The sequence below is a fragment of the Nerophis lumbriciformis genome, linkage group LG32 (genome assembly GCF_033978685.3).
Source record: "Nerophis lumbriciformis linkage group LG32, RoL_Nlum_v2.1, whole genome shotgun sequence".
In the NCBI taxonomy this organism is placed as follows: Eukaryota; Metazoa; Chordata; class Actinopteri; order Syngnathiformes; family Syngnathidae; genus Nerophis; species Nerophis lumbriciformis.
Window position 1 is genome coordinate 6,609,980 of NC_084579.2, and position 14,286 is coordinate 6,624,265.

The 14,286-nt window shown below is 44.8% G+C and overlaps 1 protein-coding gene across 2 annotated transcripts in view; it reads right to left on the bottom strand.

Annotated features, from left to right (window-relative positions):
• The window catches only part of apc (APC regulator of WNT signaling pathway), a 28,275-nt gene extending 14,333 nt beyond the window's left edge, over positions 1-13,942 (bottom strand). Inside the window, exons 1-3 of one of the 2 annotated variants that reach the window (XM_061927092.1) lie at positions 13,755-13,942; positions 12,756-12,923; positions 3,797-3,952 (exon numbers count right to left, since the gene is read on the bottom strand). In XM_061927092.1, coding sequence (XP_061783076.1) covers positions 3,797-3,952; positions 12,756-12,884 — 285 coding nt within the window. In that variant the 5' untranslated portion in view covers positions 12,885-12,923; positions 13,755-13,942. The remainder of the gene's footprint in view (positions 1-3,796; positions 3,953-12,755; positions 12,924-13,754) is intronic. The other variant, XM_061927093.1, reaches the window with a different exon arrangement.
• Between the last annotated feature and the right edge of the window lie 344 nt (positions 13,943-14,286).

Here is a 14,286-nt window from a genome sequence, read left to right on the forward strand (position 1 = left end):
CGGTTAATTCACAAAATGGGGTCAGACCCCGGGCGGTTATTAGGACATGGGCGGTTATTTGCCCAAGGGCGTTTATTTGGTAATATACAGTATATATTCTTCCTATAGCAAAATAACTTATTTTACTTGTAAACACAAGGGCAAGTGATTTGTCTCTACATGATTGCGTGTTTACAATTCCTCATATGCGGTCTGCACACAGCACAGTGACAGCAGTAATTATATGTGGCATATTTAGGAGCCAGTATGCTGTGGGTTTTGACTATGCACATTATTTCTATTACTTTCTATCATTGAAGGTGGTAATTGTATGTAACTGAAGGGGAGTGATGGCATTGGCATGTACAATGGTACCTCAACTCAAGAGTGTTTTGAAATAAGAGCTGTCTCTCTGCCATTGTTATGCTTAAAAGGGGAATTGCACTGTTTTTGGAATTTTGCCTATAGTTCACAATCCTTATGAGAGACAAGAACCCACGTCTTTATTAATGCATTCTAACACAAACGTTAATAAAAGCCTGCTTACAATAGAGTCGATAAGAGCTATGACATCATTGCGTCTATTTCGACATTAAAACTCAATAAATAACAATCCAAAAAGCGCCACATTACTCCATTTACATTTCGTGACCTGAACATTAGCTAAGTATTAGCAATATTGTTATTGACTTATATTTAGTGGCGCATTGATGAGTCATCAGCTGGTAAGCTCCTGCATCGCCTCAGAGCTTGTGACAGTTTATTCTTGATTATAAATCATGTCTTTCACCTGGATAGTAAAATGATGTGGACAAACTGAGAAGTTGGTACACTTTGACCCGGAAATGGCGGAAAAAACCCCCTGAAAAAACGCATCGTTCCACCTCCTTTTTTTGTGTGTGAAGATTAGGATTCATTCCTCATCCAAACGGGGATATATCAACATCCTAACAGTCCCAGTGACAGCAGACATTGTACAGTAAATGATGTTTTAATATGTTGGTTAGCGCTCATGAAGTCTGCAGTGAGTAGTAATAAGTGATGTTGAAGGAAAAAAAGTGTATGTTGTGTGTTTTTTAAATTAATGCGGCGCCGTATGCTTAGAATGAGCAAAATAGATAAATACTACCGTATTTTTCGGACTATAAGTCGCAGTTTTTTTCATAGTTTGGCCGGGCTCCAGTGCGACTTATATATATATTTTTTCCTTTTTTATTATGCATTTTCGGCAGGTGCGACTTATACTCCGGTGTGACTTATACTCCAAAAAATACGGTACATGTTATAATTGATGTGCCTGTTACATTACATATATACTTACGGCGTGTATATAAAACGTTTATCGAAGTCTTGAATGTTTTTTTAAGCGCTTTATAGACAGAATAGAGCGACACCCACAGGCTCCATTGTAAAAAGACTTTGCCTCGCATTGATTTACTTGTTAGAATGCCTAATAAATGACAAACATATGTTCTTGTCTTACATAAGGATTGGGAATGATATGCAAAAATCTCAAAAAAGTTAAGTTCCCCTTTAAGTTGCAAGCTTAAATTTAAGTTACAAGCATCTCTGCCATTAGTTGCCGTGTGAACCCCGTAAGATCCGCCCAAAACATCTGGTCTTAGTTGCTAGAATTAACTAATACCTAGAGATTGACAACTTCGTTTTTCCAAGCATCGTAAGGAAGACAGTGAGTTAGCAATCACGGTTTTACGATAATTTTAATTTAAAACTGTAATACTGTCTGTCGTGAGTTGTACAGAGGTTTATCATTCTACCGTTGATCGTTAAGTCCTTGTGTAGTAGTTAGTAGTACATTCTACTGTATGAGATTTATACAATATTTTCTAAAAGTTTATTCTTTTTAAAAGGCATTTTACGTGTTCAAATTGTATTATCAGCCTTCCCGGTAAGGTCTATTCAGGTGTACTGGAGAGGAGGCTACGCCGGATAGTCGAACCTCGGATTCAGGAGGAACAGTGTGGTTTTCGTCTTGGTCGTGGAACTGTGGACCAGCTCTATGCTCTCGGCAGGGTCCTTGAGGGTGCATGGGAGTTTGCTCAACCAATCTACATGTGCTTTGTGGACTTGGAGAAGGCATTCGACCGTGTACCCCGGGAAGTCCTGTGGGGAGTGCTCAGAGAGTATGGGGTAACGGACTGTCTTATTGTGGCGGTTCGCTCCCTGTATAATCAGTGTCAGAGCTTGGTCCGCATTGCCGGCAGTAAGTCGGACCCGTTTCCAGTGAGGGTTGGACTCCGCCAGGGCTGCCCTTTGTCACCGATTCTGTTCATAACCTTTATGGACAGAATTTCTAGGCGCAGTCAGGGCGTTGAGGGTATCTGGTTTGGTGGCTGCAGGATTAGGTCTCTGCTTTTTGCAGATGATGTGGTCCTGATGGCTTCATCTGGCCAAGATCTTCAGCTCTCACTGGATCGGTTCGCAGCCGAGTGTGAAGCGACTGGGATGGGAATCAGCACCTCCAAATCCGAGTCCATGGTTCTCGCCCGGAAAAGGGTGGAGTGCCATCTCCGGGTTGGGGAGGAGATCTTGCCCCAAGTGGAGGAGTTCAAGTACCTCGGAGTCTTGTTCACGAGTGAGGGAAGAGTGGATCGTGAGATCGACAGGCGGATCGGTGCGGCGTCTTCAGTAATGCGGACGCTGTATCGATCCGTTGTGGTGAAGAAGGAGCTGAGCCAGAAGGCAAAGCTCTCGATTTACCGGTCGATCTACGTTCCCATCCTCACCTATGGTCATGAGCTTTGGGTCATGACCGAAAGGACAAGATCACGGGTACAAGCGGCCGAAATGAGTTTCCTCCGCCGGGTGGCGAGGCTCTCCCTTAGAGATAGGGTGAGAAGCTCTGTCATCCGGGGGAGGCTCAAAGTAAAGCCGCTGCTCCTCCACATCGAGAGGAGCCAGATGAGGTGGTTCGGGCATCTGGTCAGGATGCCACCCGAAGGCCTCCCTTGGGAGGTGTTTCGGGCACGTCCGACCGGTAGGAGGCCACGGGGAAGACCCAGGACACGTTGGGAAGACTATGTCTCCCGGCTGGCCTGGGAACGCCTCGGGATCCCCCAGGAGGAGCTGGACGAAGTGGCTGGGGAGAGGGAAGTCTGGGCTTCCCTGCTTAGGCTGCTGCCCCCGCGACCCGACCTCGGATAAGCGGAAGAAGATGGATGGATGGAAATTGTATTGTTTTGGTGGTACGAATTAAATTGATTGCAATTAATTTAAATGACAAATGATTTTAGATACAAATGCTTTGAGTTAAGCGCTATGTCACAGACCCAATTAAGCTCAGAAGTTGAGGTACTACTGTACAACCAATACTAACCTCTACAATCACTAGATGCACAGCGACGCCCAAGTCAGCATCTGGTGTGATGCATCAAATGCATCATTCTTGCATTCAGACTCATCCTTGCCAGTAACAACAGCCCACCGTGAGCCACAGAAACAGCAACACTGAAGTCTTTAATGTCGTACGAAACAATGTATCGGACAATGTTCATACGGAGCCATGACGCCAAGCAACAACAACAGACAGGAAAAAGGAAACAGGACATGAGAGGGAGTGTGTGTTGTTGGGACAGGAAGCACAAAAATGCTGGTGAGAGTCTGGAAACAACTGAAAGTAAAGTCAAAAGAAATAAACAGTCAAATCTCAAACAGCTGTGTTTTCCCAGCATTATAAGTTGTACTACTGTAAAAGTCAACTAGAACTGGCACCTCACCACCTTAAACATCCCTCGTTTGTCTTCTTTTCCGCTCGTGCGCCTTACAATCTATTTATTCTACACCACCTCGGACTAACCTTCATGCTGGACGCCTCCGTCTCCAGCTTGCTCAGATGATTGGAGTTGTCCTGCAGCTCCTGTCGTAGGTTGGAGTTCTCCATCTTCAGCACCTCTACTTGCCTCAGCAGTTGGTCGTACGATGCCGCCGCCATGTTGGACTGCTGGCGTCTGACCTGTGGACAATAGAGGACATGGTGATGGACACGGTGATGTCTCCCAAAAAGCTCTGCGCTAGAGATGCGCGGTTTGCGGGCACAACCGCGGATCGGGCGGATGAAATAAAAAAAAATTAGATTTTATCCGCGGGTCGGGTCGGGTCGGGCGGTTGAAATAAAAAAAAATTAGATTTTAAATAGATTCAGGCGGGTGGCAGTTAAACCAATTCGGAAATATATATACATAGTTAAATGTTGTTACCCACATACGAAAAACGAGCATATGCCACAACAGAAGAAAAAAAAAAAGGAGATGGACACTTTTACGGAGCGGAGAAGGGACGCCTCACCGGGGTCCGGGACCGAGGCCCCTTCCCCCGAGAGGGCCCCACCGGGAGCCGTAGCTGAGGCGATCCGCAAAAGGGCCCGACGCACGTCCAGGGTCACCACCGCGCCCACCGCACCGACACCCCGCCTCGTCCGCCTTCGCCGCAGCCGGCGTTACGCGCAGCAGGTAAGCAGCTTACCTGCCCGCCACCCCCGTGTCCGGGGGCTCGTAACAGGGGTCACTCCGCGCGCTCCGCCCGTGCAGCTTACCTGCCCGCCACCCCTGTTGCCGGGGGCGCGTAACAGGGGTCACTCCGCGCGCAGTGCGCTCACGAAATGGGGTGGGGCTCACCCTGGTTGATATAGACAGCAGGACGGTGGCCATGGAAGTTGGAACCCGCTAAGGAGTGTGTAACAACCCACCTGCCGAATCAACTAACCCTGAAAATGGATGGCGCTGGAGCGTCGGGCCCATACCCGGCCGTCGCCGGCAGCGAGACGCGCTTGGAGGTGCGCTCAGCGCGGCTCCCATATGATTGCGCACTGGTGTGCGTCTGGGTCGTGACAGCGTGGCACGCGAATGTCTGTGCTGCATTGGATCAGTCTCCTTTCTTTAACAGGCAAAAGCTTTATAACCTCACTAATGCCTTGCATCGTCTATATTAGATATATAACAACGGGCGGGTGCGGTTCTGATCAAATGTTAGATCGGGTGGATGGCGGATGGTTGACGACTTTCTGATGCGGTTGCGGATGAAATAATTGCCTATCCGCGCATCTCTACTCTGCGCCGTTTTCGTTTTTTAAAAGAAACAAAGAAAATTCTAAAAAGGAGTCTCGGGGTGTAGCAGCAAAACAATATAATGTAGAAAAAAAAATAGTGCTGTCAAATCAGATTTTTTAAAAATCAGATTAATCACGCTTTTGAATTTGGATGAATGATTTATATTATTGTTCGCTTGCAAATTTAAATTAACTTAAAAAAGAGCCCAATATTTGGACACAAATGCAAATTCATTGTCATGTATTTTTTTGATGTTTTACTTAAATTCTTGTAACTTATTTTCCTCAAAACTTACTTTTTTGAAATAGTTTTATCTAAAGCCCCATCTGGGTGTACTTTGAAGTAAAGTTTACCATAGTACACCAGTCAGAGTCTCCTAAATCATCTTTGCACTGACCGCATAAAGTTAAAAGTTAAAGTACCACTGATAGTCACACACACTAGGTGTGGTGAAATTACCCTCTGCATTTGACCCATCCCCTTGTTCCACCCCCTGGGAGGTGAGGGGAACAGTGAGCAGCAGGAATAATTTTGGTGATTTAACCCCCAATTCCAACCCTTGATGCTGAGTGCCAAGCAGGGAGGTAATGGCTCCCATTTTGATAGTCTTTGGTATGACTCGGCCGGGGTTTGAACTCACGACCTACCCATCTCAGGGCGGACACTTAAGACAAATAAGAACCTGCACCATCTTTTATGTAACCATCTGCGTTAGCATGTACAGTCAAAATACGTTGTGAAAATATTCTGCATGTATACACGATTAATGCGATCATTTCCTGTCAGTAATTGCATCAGTTAAATGTGTTCATTTTTGACCGTCTTAGTTGATACTAATAACAGATTTGTATTTCGATACATTTTAAGACGCATCATTTTTACCCATTTTAAGAAAAATACAAGCGTCATAGCACTATACGATGACGTCATGTTGACGTGGCCATACCGCCACAAATAGTTTGGCAATCTCCGGGAAACACTGTTTACATTCTATTTGGACTACATTCTGTTTATTATCTATTTCTATTAACCTATGCTATTTATAACCTACTCTAATTATATCCTATTGCTTGTATTCCGACATGTGACTTCTTTCCGGAAGTGTTGGTCAACCAAACCAAGATGGCTGTTGTACAGCAAGCTGCGCACAAACTATCGGAGTACAAAAGAGGCTTAAATCTTCCTGCAAAAAGCAGACGAACAAAAAAAAATCTAACTTTGCAGATCCCTATAGTTTTATCAAAACAATATTTTTTGAGTGATATCAAAGGTTACACGTCGGTCGCTTTCTCAGACAAATCGGACTATTGTGCTCCAGACGCCATGCTACGCGACAAAACAGATGGAAACTTGGAAAAGCATGGAGGTCTACAACTTCTTTGTGTGGCTGGGTCAAGGAAATTGGTATTAAGACTCTCCCGGGTAAACATGCATCGTTTTTGCTCGGGTAAGGTTGCATTTCAAAATTGAACTTTGCGTCTAAGCCATGTTTGTTTCTGTTGTTGTAAGTAACGTTTACAAGCAGCGTGTTTTTCCCCGTCTTTATTAAAATATAACTATAGATATCAACATTGTGTATGTGCTGAAAGCTTTATTTAAGACTGCTGCCTTTGGTCAAAGCTTTTAGATTTTGCTCCCAATTGCTTCCTTTTATTTAGACGCCGAGTTGGTGCTTTTCTAAACACTCGTAGCAAACGTGTGTTTAAGAAATACAAATAATATCAAGATAATACTTAAATGGGAACTAATAACCGTTAAAAGTATGTCAAACAAACCTTTAAGGAAGTGAACACTGCAAACTCTAGCATTATTCGACTCTGCTCCCTTGGACTGGAGTGTGAGCTGCTTTTCTTGCCTTCCGCCTTCTTTAATAACCTCTTGAGGAACTCTGACGAAACCTTGACCCTTTTTTGTGATTTGAGCAGGTTCGTACAACCGGGGGCGGTACCACTGGATTGGCAGACCGGGGTGGTGGTTCCTCTCTTTAAGAAGGGGAACCGGAGGGTGTGTTCTAACTATCGTGGGATCACACTCCTCAGCCTTCCCGGTAAGGTCTATTCAGGTGTACTGGAGAGGAGGCTACGCCGGATAGTCGAACCTCGGATTCAGGAGGAACAGTGTGGTTTTCGTCCTGGTCGTGGAACTGTGGACCAGCTCTATACTCTCGGCAGGGTCCTTGAGGGTGCATGGGAGTTTGCCCAACCAGTCTACATGTGTTTTGTGGACTTGGAGAAGGCATTCGACCGTGTCCCTCGGGAAGTCCTGTGGGGAGTGCTCAGAGAGTATGGGGTATCGGACTGTCTGATTGTGGCAGTCCGCTCCCTGTATGATCAGTGCCAGAGCTTGGTCCGCATTGCCGGTAGTAAGTCGGACACGTTTCCAGTGAGGGTTGGACTCCGCCAAAGCTGCCCTTTGTCACCGATTCTGTTCATAACTTTTATGGACAGAATTTCTAGGCGCAGTCAAGGCGTTGAGGGGATCTGGTTTGGTGGCTGCAGGATTAGGTCTCTGCTTTTTGCAGATGATGTGGTCCTGATGGCTTCATCTGGCCAGGATCTTCAGCTCTCACTGGATCGGTTCGCAGCTGAGTGTGAAGCGACTGGGATGAGAATCAGCACCTCCAAGTCCGAGTCCATGGTTCTCGCCCGGAAAAGGGTGGAGTGCCATCTCCGGGTTGGGGAGGAGATCTTGCCCCAAGTGGAGGAGTTCAAGTACCTCGGAGTTTTGTTCACGAGTGAGGGAAGAGTGGATCGTGAGATTGACAGGCGGATCGGTGCGGCGTCTTCAGTAATGCGGACGCTGTATCGATCCGTTGTGGTGAAGAAGGAGCTGAGCCGGAAGGCAAAGCTCTCAATTTACCGGTCGATCTACGTTCCCATCCTCACCTATGGTCATGAGCTTTGGGTTATGACCGAAAGGACAAGATCACGGGTACAAGCGGCCGAAATGAGTTTCCTCCGCCGGGTGGCGGGGCTCTCCCTTAGAGATAGGGTGAGAAGCTCTGCCATCCGGGAGGAGCTCAAAGTAAAGCCGCTGCTCCTCCACATCGAGAGGAGCCAGATGAGGTGGTTCGGGCATCTGGTCAGGATGCCACCCGAACGCCTCCCTAGGGAGGTGTTTAGGGCACGTCCGACCGGTAGGAGGCCGCGGGGAAGACCCAGGACACGTTGGGAAGACTATGTCTCCCGGCTGGCCTGGGAACGCCTCGGGGTCCCACAGGAGGAGCTGGACGAAGTGGCTGGGGAGAGGGAAGTCTGGGCTTCCCTGCTTAGGCTGCTGCCCCCGCGACCCGACCTCGGATAAGCGGAAGAAGATGGATGGATGGATGGACGTACAACCGAAAACAACACAAGCATAGGGCATGTTGTCTTCAAGAAAGGCTAAATGGCGCCTAGCACCTATTGAGAACACAGCTAGCTTGACCACCACGCAAATTTAAAGGGTGGGACATGATGTCAGTAAAACTCAAAAGCAAAAATCATTATGTACATTAGAGATCGACCAATAAGATTTTTTTCAGGGCCATTTCCGTTTGTTATTAGCAGTATCAGCCAATAACCGATATTTGGAGCCAATATTCATTTGTCGTAAAAGTTATTTGAACATGAATAGTATACATCAGTAAAAAGATCAACAAGGATTTAAGTTGTTTTAAAAATATATATTTTTCAGGAATCATCGGAGCAGGAGCGACATTAATGTTGTGGTTACTTTAGAACCAAACATCAGGGGTTTGACAAACACCTTTATTATGTGTTTTAAGAGGGACATCAACATTTGTATTTCAAAAAATGGAAATCTCCTGGGAAATATGGGATTTTTTCTTGATCGCAATAACTCGCCATCCACTCAATTTTATAGCAACTCATGGATTAGGATGAACATTAAGTGTTTTCGTGAGCAACCCTGAAATATTGGTCGGTTGGTTAGGTTTATTTCGGACAGTTTCAATATGTTATATCACATGTTTTTTTTAATCGAGTAGGAAGAAGCAGAGTTTATTTAATCCTATCCCTTTACCACTTCATAGCAAGTTCTGACATATCTTCACGTCCTGTTTCCCAATTTGTAACATCATTTACATCAAGGATTTTTCAATATGGTACGAATAACATGAAATATATGATTCCTAAATATGGCAAACATTTAAACAAACAATTCTCGGCTCCTTCAAGTAGCTGATAGGTGAGACATTTTTCAAGCTGGCTGACATCATTTCTTCCAGGATGTTACAGAAAGTGTGAGCTGCTGCCTGCTCTTTGTTACTTATTACATAAGTCTCCTATTTGTCAATTTACACAAAGTTTGGAATTTTCCATCCATCCATCCATCTTCTTCCGCTTATCCGAGGTCGGGTCGCGGGGGCAGCAGCCTAAGCAGGGAAGCCCAGACTTCCCTCTCCCCAGCCACTTCGTCCAGCTCTTCCTGTGGGACCCCGAGGCGTTCCCAGGCCAGCCGGGAGACATAGTCTTCCCAACGTGTCCTGGGTCTTCCCCGTGGCCTCCTACCGGTCGGACGTGCCCTAAACACCTCCCTAGGGAGGCGTTCGGGTGGCATCCTGACCAGATGCCCGAACCACCTCATCTGGCTCCTCTCGATGTGGAGGAGCAGCGGCTTTACTTTGAGCTCCTCCCGGATGGCAGAGCTTCTCACCCTTCTCTAAGGAAACTCATTTCGGCCGCTTGTACCCGTGATCTTGTCCTTTCGGTCATAACCCAAAGCTCATGACCATAGGTGAGGATGGGAACGTAGATCGACCGGTAAATTGAGAGCTTTGCCTTCCGGCAAATCCTGGCCAGATGAAGCCATCAGGACCACATCATCTGCAAAAAGCAGAGACCTAATCCCGCAGCCACCAAACCAGATCCCCTCAACGCCTTGACTGCGCCTAGAAATTCTGTCCATAAAAGTTATGAACAGAATCGGTGACAAAGGGCAGCCTTGGTGGAGTCCAACCCTCACTGGAAACGTGTCCGACTTACTACCGTAGTTTGGAATTTTATGCAGAGATATACAGTACAGGCCAAAAGTTTGGACACACCTTCTCATTTCAATGCATTTTCTCTATTTTCATGACTATTTACATTGTACATTGGCACAGAAGGCATCAAAACTATGACACCTGTGAAGTGGAAAACCATTTCAGGTGACTACCTCTTGAAGCTCATCGAGAGAATGCCAAGAGTGTGCAAAACAGTAATCAGAGCAAAGGGTGGCTATTTTGAAAGAAACGAGAATATAAATCATGTTTATACATAGTTTTGATGCCTTCAGTGACAATCTATAATGTAAATAGTCATGAAAATAAAGAAAACCCATTGAATGAGAAGGTGTGTCCAAGCTTTTGGCCTGTACTGTGTATTATGTCATCTTCATGTCCAGCCATCTCTGTCACGTTATTTGATTGAATCACGAAACATAAAAACTTGCCGCGGTCCATAAATGAGCCCATACCGCGAGCGTTGTGAACAGAGGCTTGTCACAACAAACAAAACGGGAGGAAGACTCCTGGGATGAAGGACAAAAACTGGAATTCTCAGCAAAAAAAATGGAAGTTGCTCTCTAATGAACATACTATATTGTTCCTGTGGTAAATCTGGGACCTCGGGTACTAAATTTGGTGCCATCTCACGTGTGCTGGTAGGACAATAAAGTTTATTGAATTCTTGAAAAGGCTTTTAGATATGGGCTGAGGGTGTGTTCAAAGTCAGGCCAAAGAAATAAGTGTACACACTTTCTCCTGCCGAGCCGCTTTTAAAAACATACAATAATGCCACGAAAATCCAGGCACTGTTTGTGCACTTAGTTGCATTTTATTTTATTGATTTATGAGTTCTTGCATATCCACAGTATGTCTTTAATTCTCAGGGAGGAGCCAAACGAACCAACACTTTGAACTAAAAAACTTGACTCTAGTAAGTACACCAAGTTGTACTGCGTTGTACAAAGTACATTTGCAAGGTGATTGGCATAGTGCATATTTGATTATTTAGGAGAAGATTAGCAAGTCTTCAGAAGAGACCATCATAAATATTTTTGATTAAAAAAAAACATTGGCTTGTATTTCATCCTGTATGTATTTTCCGCACTATTAGCCGCACCTAAAAACCACAAATTTACTCAAAAGCTGACAGTGCGGCTTATAACCCGGTGCGCTTTATATATGGATTAATATTAAGATTCATTTTCATAAAGTTTCGGTCTCGCAACTACGGTAAACAGCCGCCATCTTTTTTCCCCGTAGAAGAGGAAGTGCTTCTTCTTCTACGCAAGCAACCGCCAAGGTAAGCACCCGCCCCCATAGAACAGGAAGCGCTTCTTCTTCTACTGTAAGCAACCACCCGCCCGCGTAGAAGAAGAAGAAGCGCGCGGATATTACGTTTCATTTCCTTTGTGTGTTTACATCTGTAAAGACCACAAAATGGCTCCTACTAAGCGACAGGTTTCCGGTTCATGAAAAGACGCAATCTCTCCATCCGCACACGGACTACTATTTCACAGCAACTGCCTAAAGACTTTCAAGAAAAGCTGGCTACTTTCCGTGCATATTGTAAAAACAAGATAGCTGAAAAAAAGATCCGGCCAGAGAACATTATCAACATGGACGAGGTTCCACTGACTTTTGATATTCCTGTGAACCGCACTGTGGATACAACGGGAGCACGTACGGTGAATATTCGCACCACAGGGAATGAGAAGTCATCCTTCACTGTGGTTCTAGCTTGCCATGCTAATGGCCAGAAACTTCCACCCATGGTGATATTCAAAAGGAAGACCTTGCCAAAAGAGACCTTTCCAGCCGGCGTCATCATAAAAGCTAACTCGAAGGGATGGATAGATGAAGAAAAGATGAGCGAGTGGTTAAGGTAAGTTTACGCGAAGAGGCCGGGTGGCTTTTTTCACGCAGCTCCGTCCATGTTGATATACGACTCCATGCGCGCCCACATCACGCTGGTTTTTAATATATTATTAAAGTTTGACTGACCTATCTGACTGTTTTTTTGACATTCCTTTAGCGCAGTTAGATGCGGCTTATAACACGGGGCGGCTTATAGGTGGACAAAGTTTTGAAATATGCCGTTCATTGAAGGCGCGGCTTATAACCCAGGGCGCCTTATGGTGCGGAAAATACGGTACACAACATTTTAATGAATTATTCAAAAAGTAGCAGGTCGAAGCAGTACTCAACTTGACCGGACCTCTATTTATTTTGTACTGATTACTATCCACCCATTAACCACGTATCAATGATAATCTCACAAGAAGAATGGAAAGGACCAATCAAATGTTAGTAAAAGCAGTAGCCAAAGACTACTAGTTTACTGTCACCAACATCACAAGTACAGCCGCACCACACAAATATAATACACAGACAGAAATAAATCAGATGGATTTCCTTTTCATCTCTATCCTCATCTCCATCTTCCATTAGTGGTCGGCCATTTTCTCTCCCACCATCAACCTCGCACCCCCCTCACAGCCCACCCCACCCTTCTTCCTCCCTCCATGGCTTACTAAGTCTGAGAGAACATTTAGAACGGAGAAAGACGGGTCGCCAAACAAAAGACAATGACAGGAGGGCGCCTCCTCCCCCGCCGCCTCCCCCGCTTCCTCATCTTCCTCCCCGCCGTCCAGCGGCGGACAAAGACACGCACAGAGACGCGAGAACGCCAGGAAGGGAAGAAGAAAGAGGAGAAAATGGCAGCTTACCCCATCGCTGTCGCCTCCATCACCTCCTCTGCCGTGTCTGACAGAAGCGTCAGCTGGGCTGCACGCCGCCCAATCAGGAGCCCCGCTCACTGCGAAGAGGGAGGGCCCACGCCCCACTTCTCCCAGCATGCTTTGCCCGAGCTGCAGCAAGCAGACTGCTACCGATGTCTGGCAATTATTGTGTGTGCAGAAAATCAGTTAAAACGCCATCAATATTCTAATATTATCATCTAATAGTATGCACACAAGAGAAAATTAGTTGAAATAAGCTTATAATATAGGTCACCTCACACCATCATTATTCTTATTTTATCATATATGCACATAGCCACAAAAATCTGTTAAAATAGACTAATCATGTCGCCTCACACCATCATCATCATGCAGCCGTCATATATTGTCTGTGTGCACAATGCAAGTTATATTACACTAATTATCATGACCAGCATTATTACTATTTTGACATATTTATGATGATTTGCTTTTTTTCTGAGTGCAAAAAAAACGTCTTCCTAGCACATTATGAATTAATATAATTGACTCCCGAATTAGAAGGCAATTAAGAGACATATGAATCATAACATATTGTACTTATATGAAATATGTACCACTACTTGCCGTTATTGCAATGACTCGTTTCATCTCTTCAAATAAATATTGGAAATGTAACGTCAAAACAACTTGTATGACTCGTACATCGCATGCTTAAAAGTAAAAGTAGTGATATTAATAGTTTAAACCACGTCACTGTCACGGAACGTAAAAGAGTTTTGATGCTAACTATTAGCAAGCGTGCGACAACCCGCTACTTGGCCATTAAACGTCAAAAAAAAAACCACATTTTTGTTTCTTAAACAAGCCGGGACACGTTTGGTTCCAAGTGGAGGCAGCAAAACAAGAGTTTGAATCTTCGAACACGAACAGTCTGACCAAAACAAACACTTAGCCGCTATGCTAACGAGCGATTCCAATTGTGTTTTTTTGGTTGTTTTTTTTTACCTTCTGCGTTCTAGAAAAGCATCGAAGTCCTCGACACTCGTCACATGTTTGCAACGAAAAACAACAAAACCGAGTGGAGCGGCGACGACATTTCCCCTCCTGCTTCTCCAAACAAATACTTGAACTTCTAGCTGTGAACTTTAAACTTTTCACTCGGCCTCTCCTCCGCCATCTTGTTTCTGTGTGCGTGCGTGTGCGTGTGCATGTGCGTGCGTGTGCAAGTAGGCGTGCGTGCACGCGAGATTAAAACAACTTTACAGTAGATATACGAATGGATTGTTTTAACTATTTTGGGGGGCGCTAGTTAATAACAAAAAAATATATAAAATTGAACTGTTTGATTCATACACGATTTAAATTACGATTTAATTTTTTTAAATTTTATTTACACGATTTAATTTTAAAAAAAAATTATTTTTTTTATTGAACAACAAACATACATTTATAATGCCATACTTGCCAACCCTCCCGGATTTTCTGGGAGACTCCCGAAATTCAGCGCCTCTCCCGAAAACCTCCCGGGACAAATTTT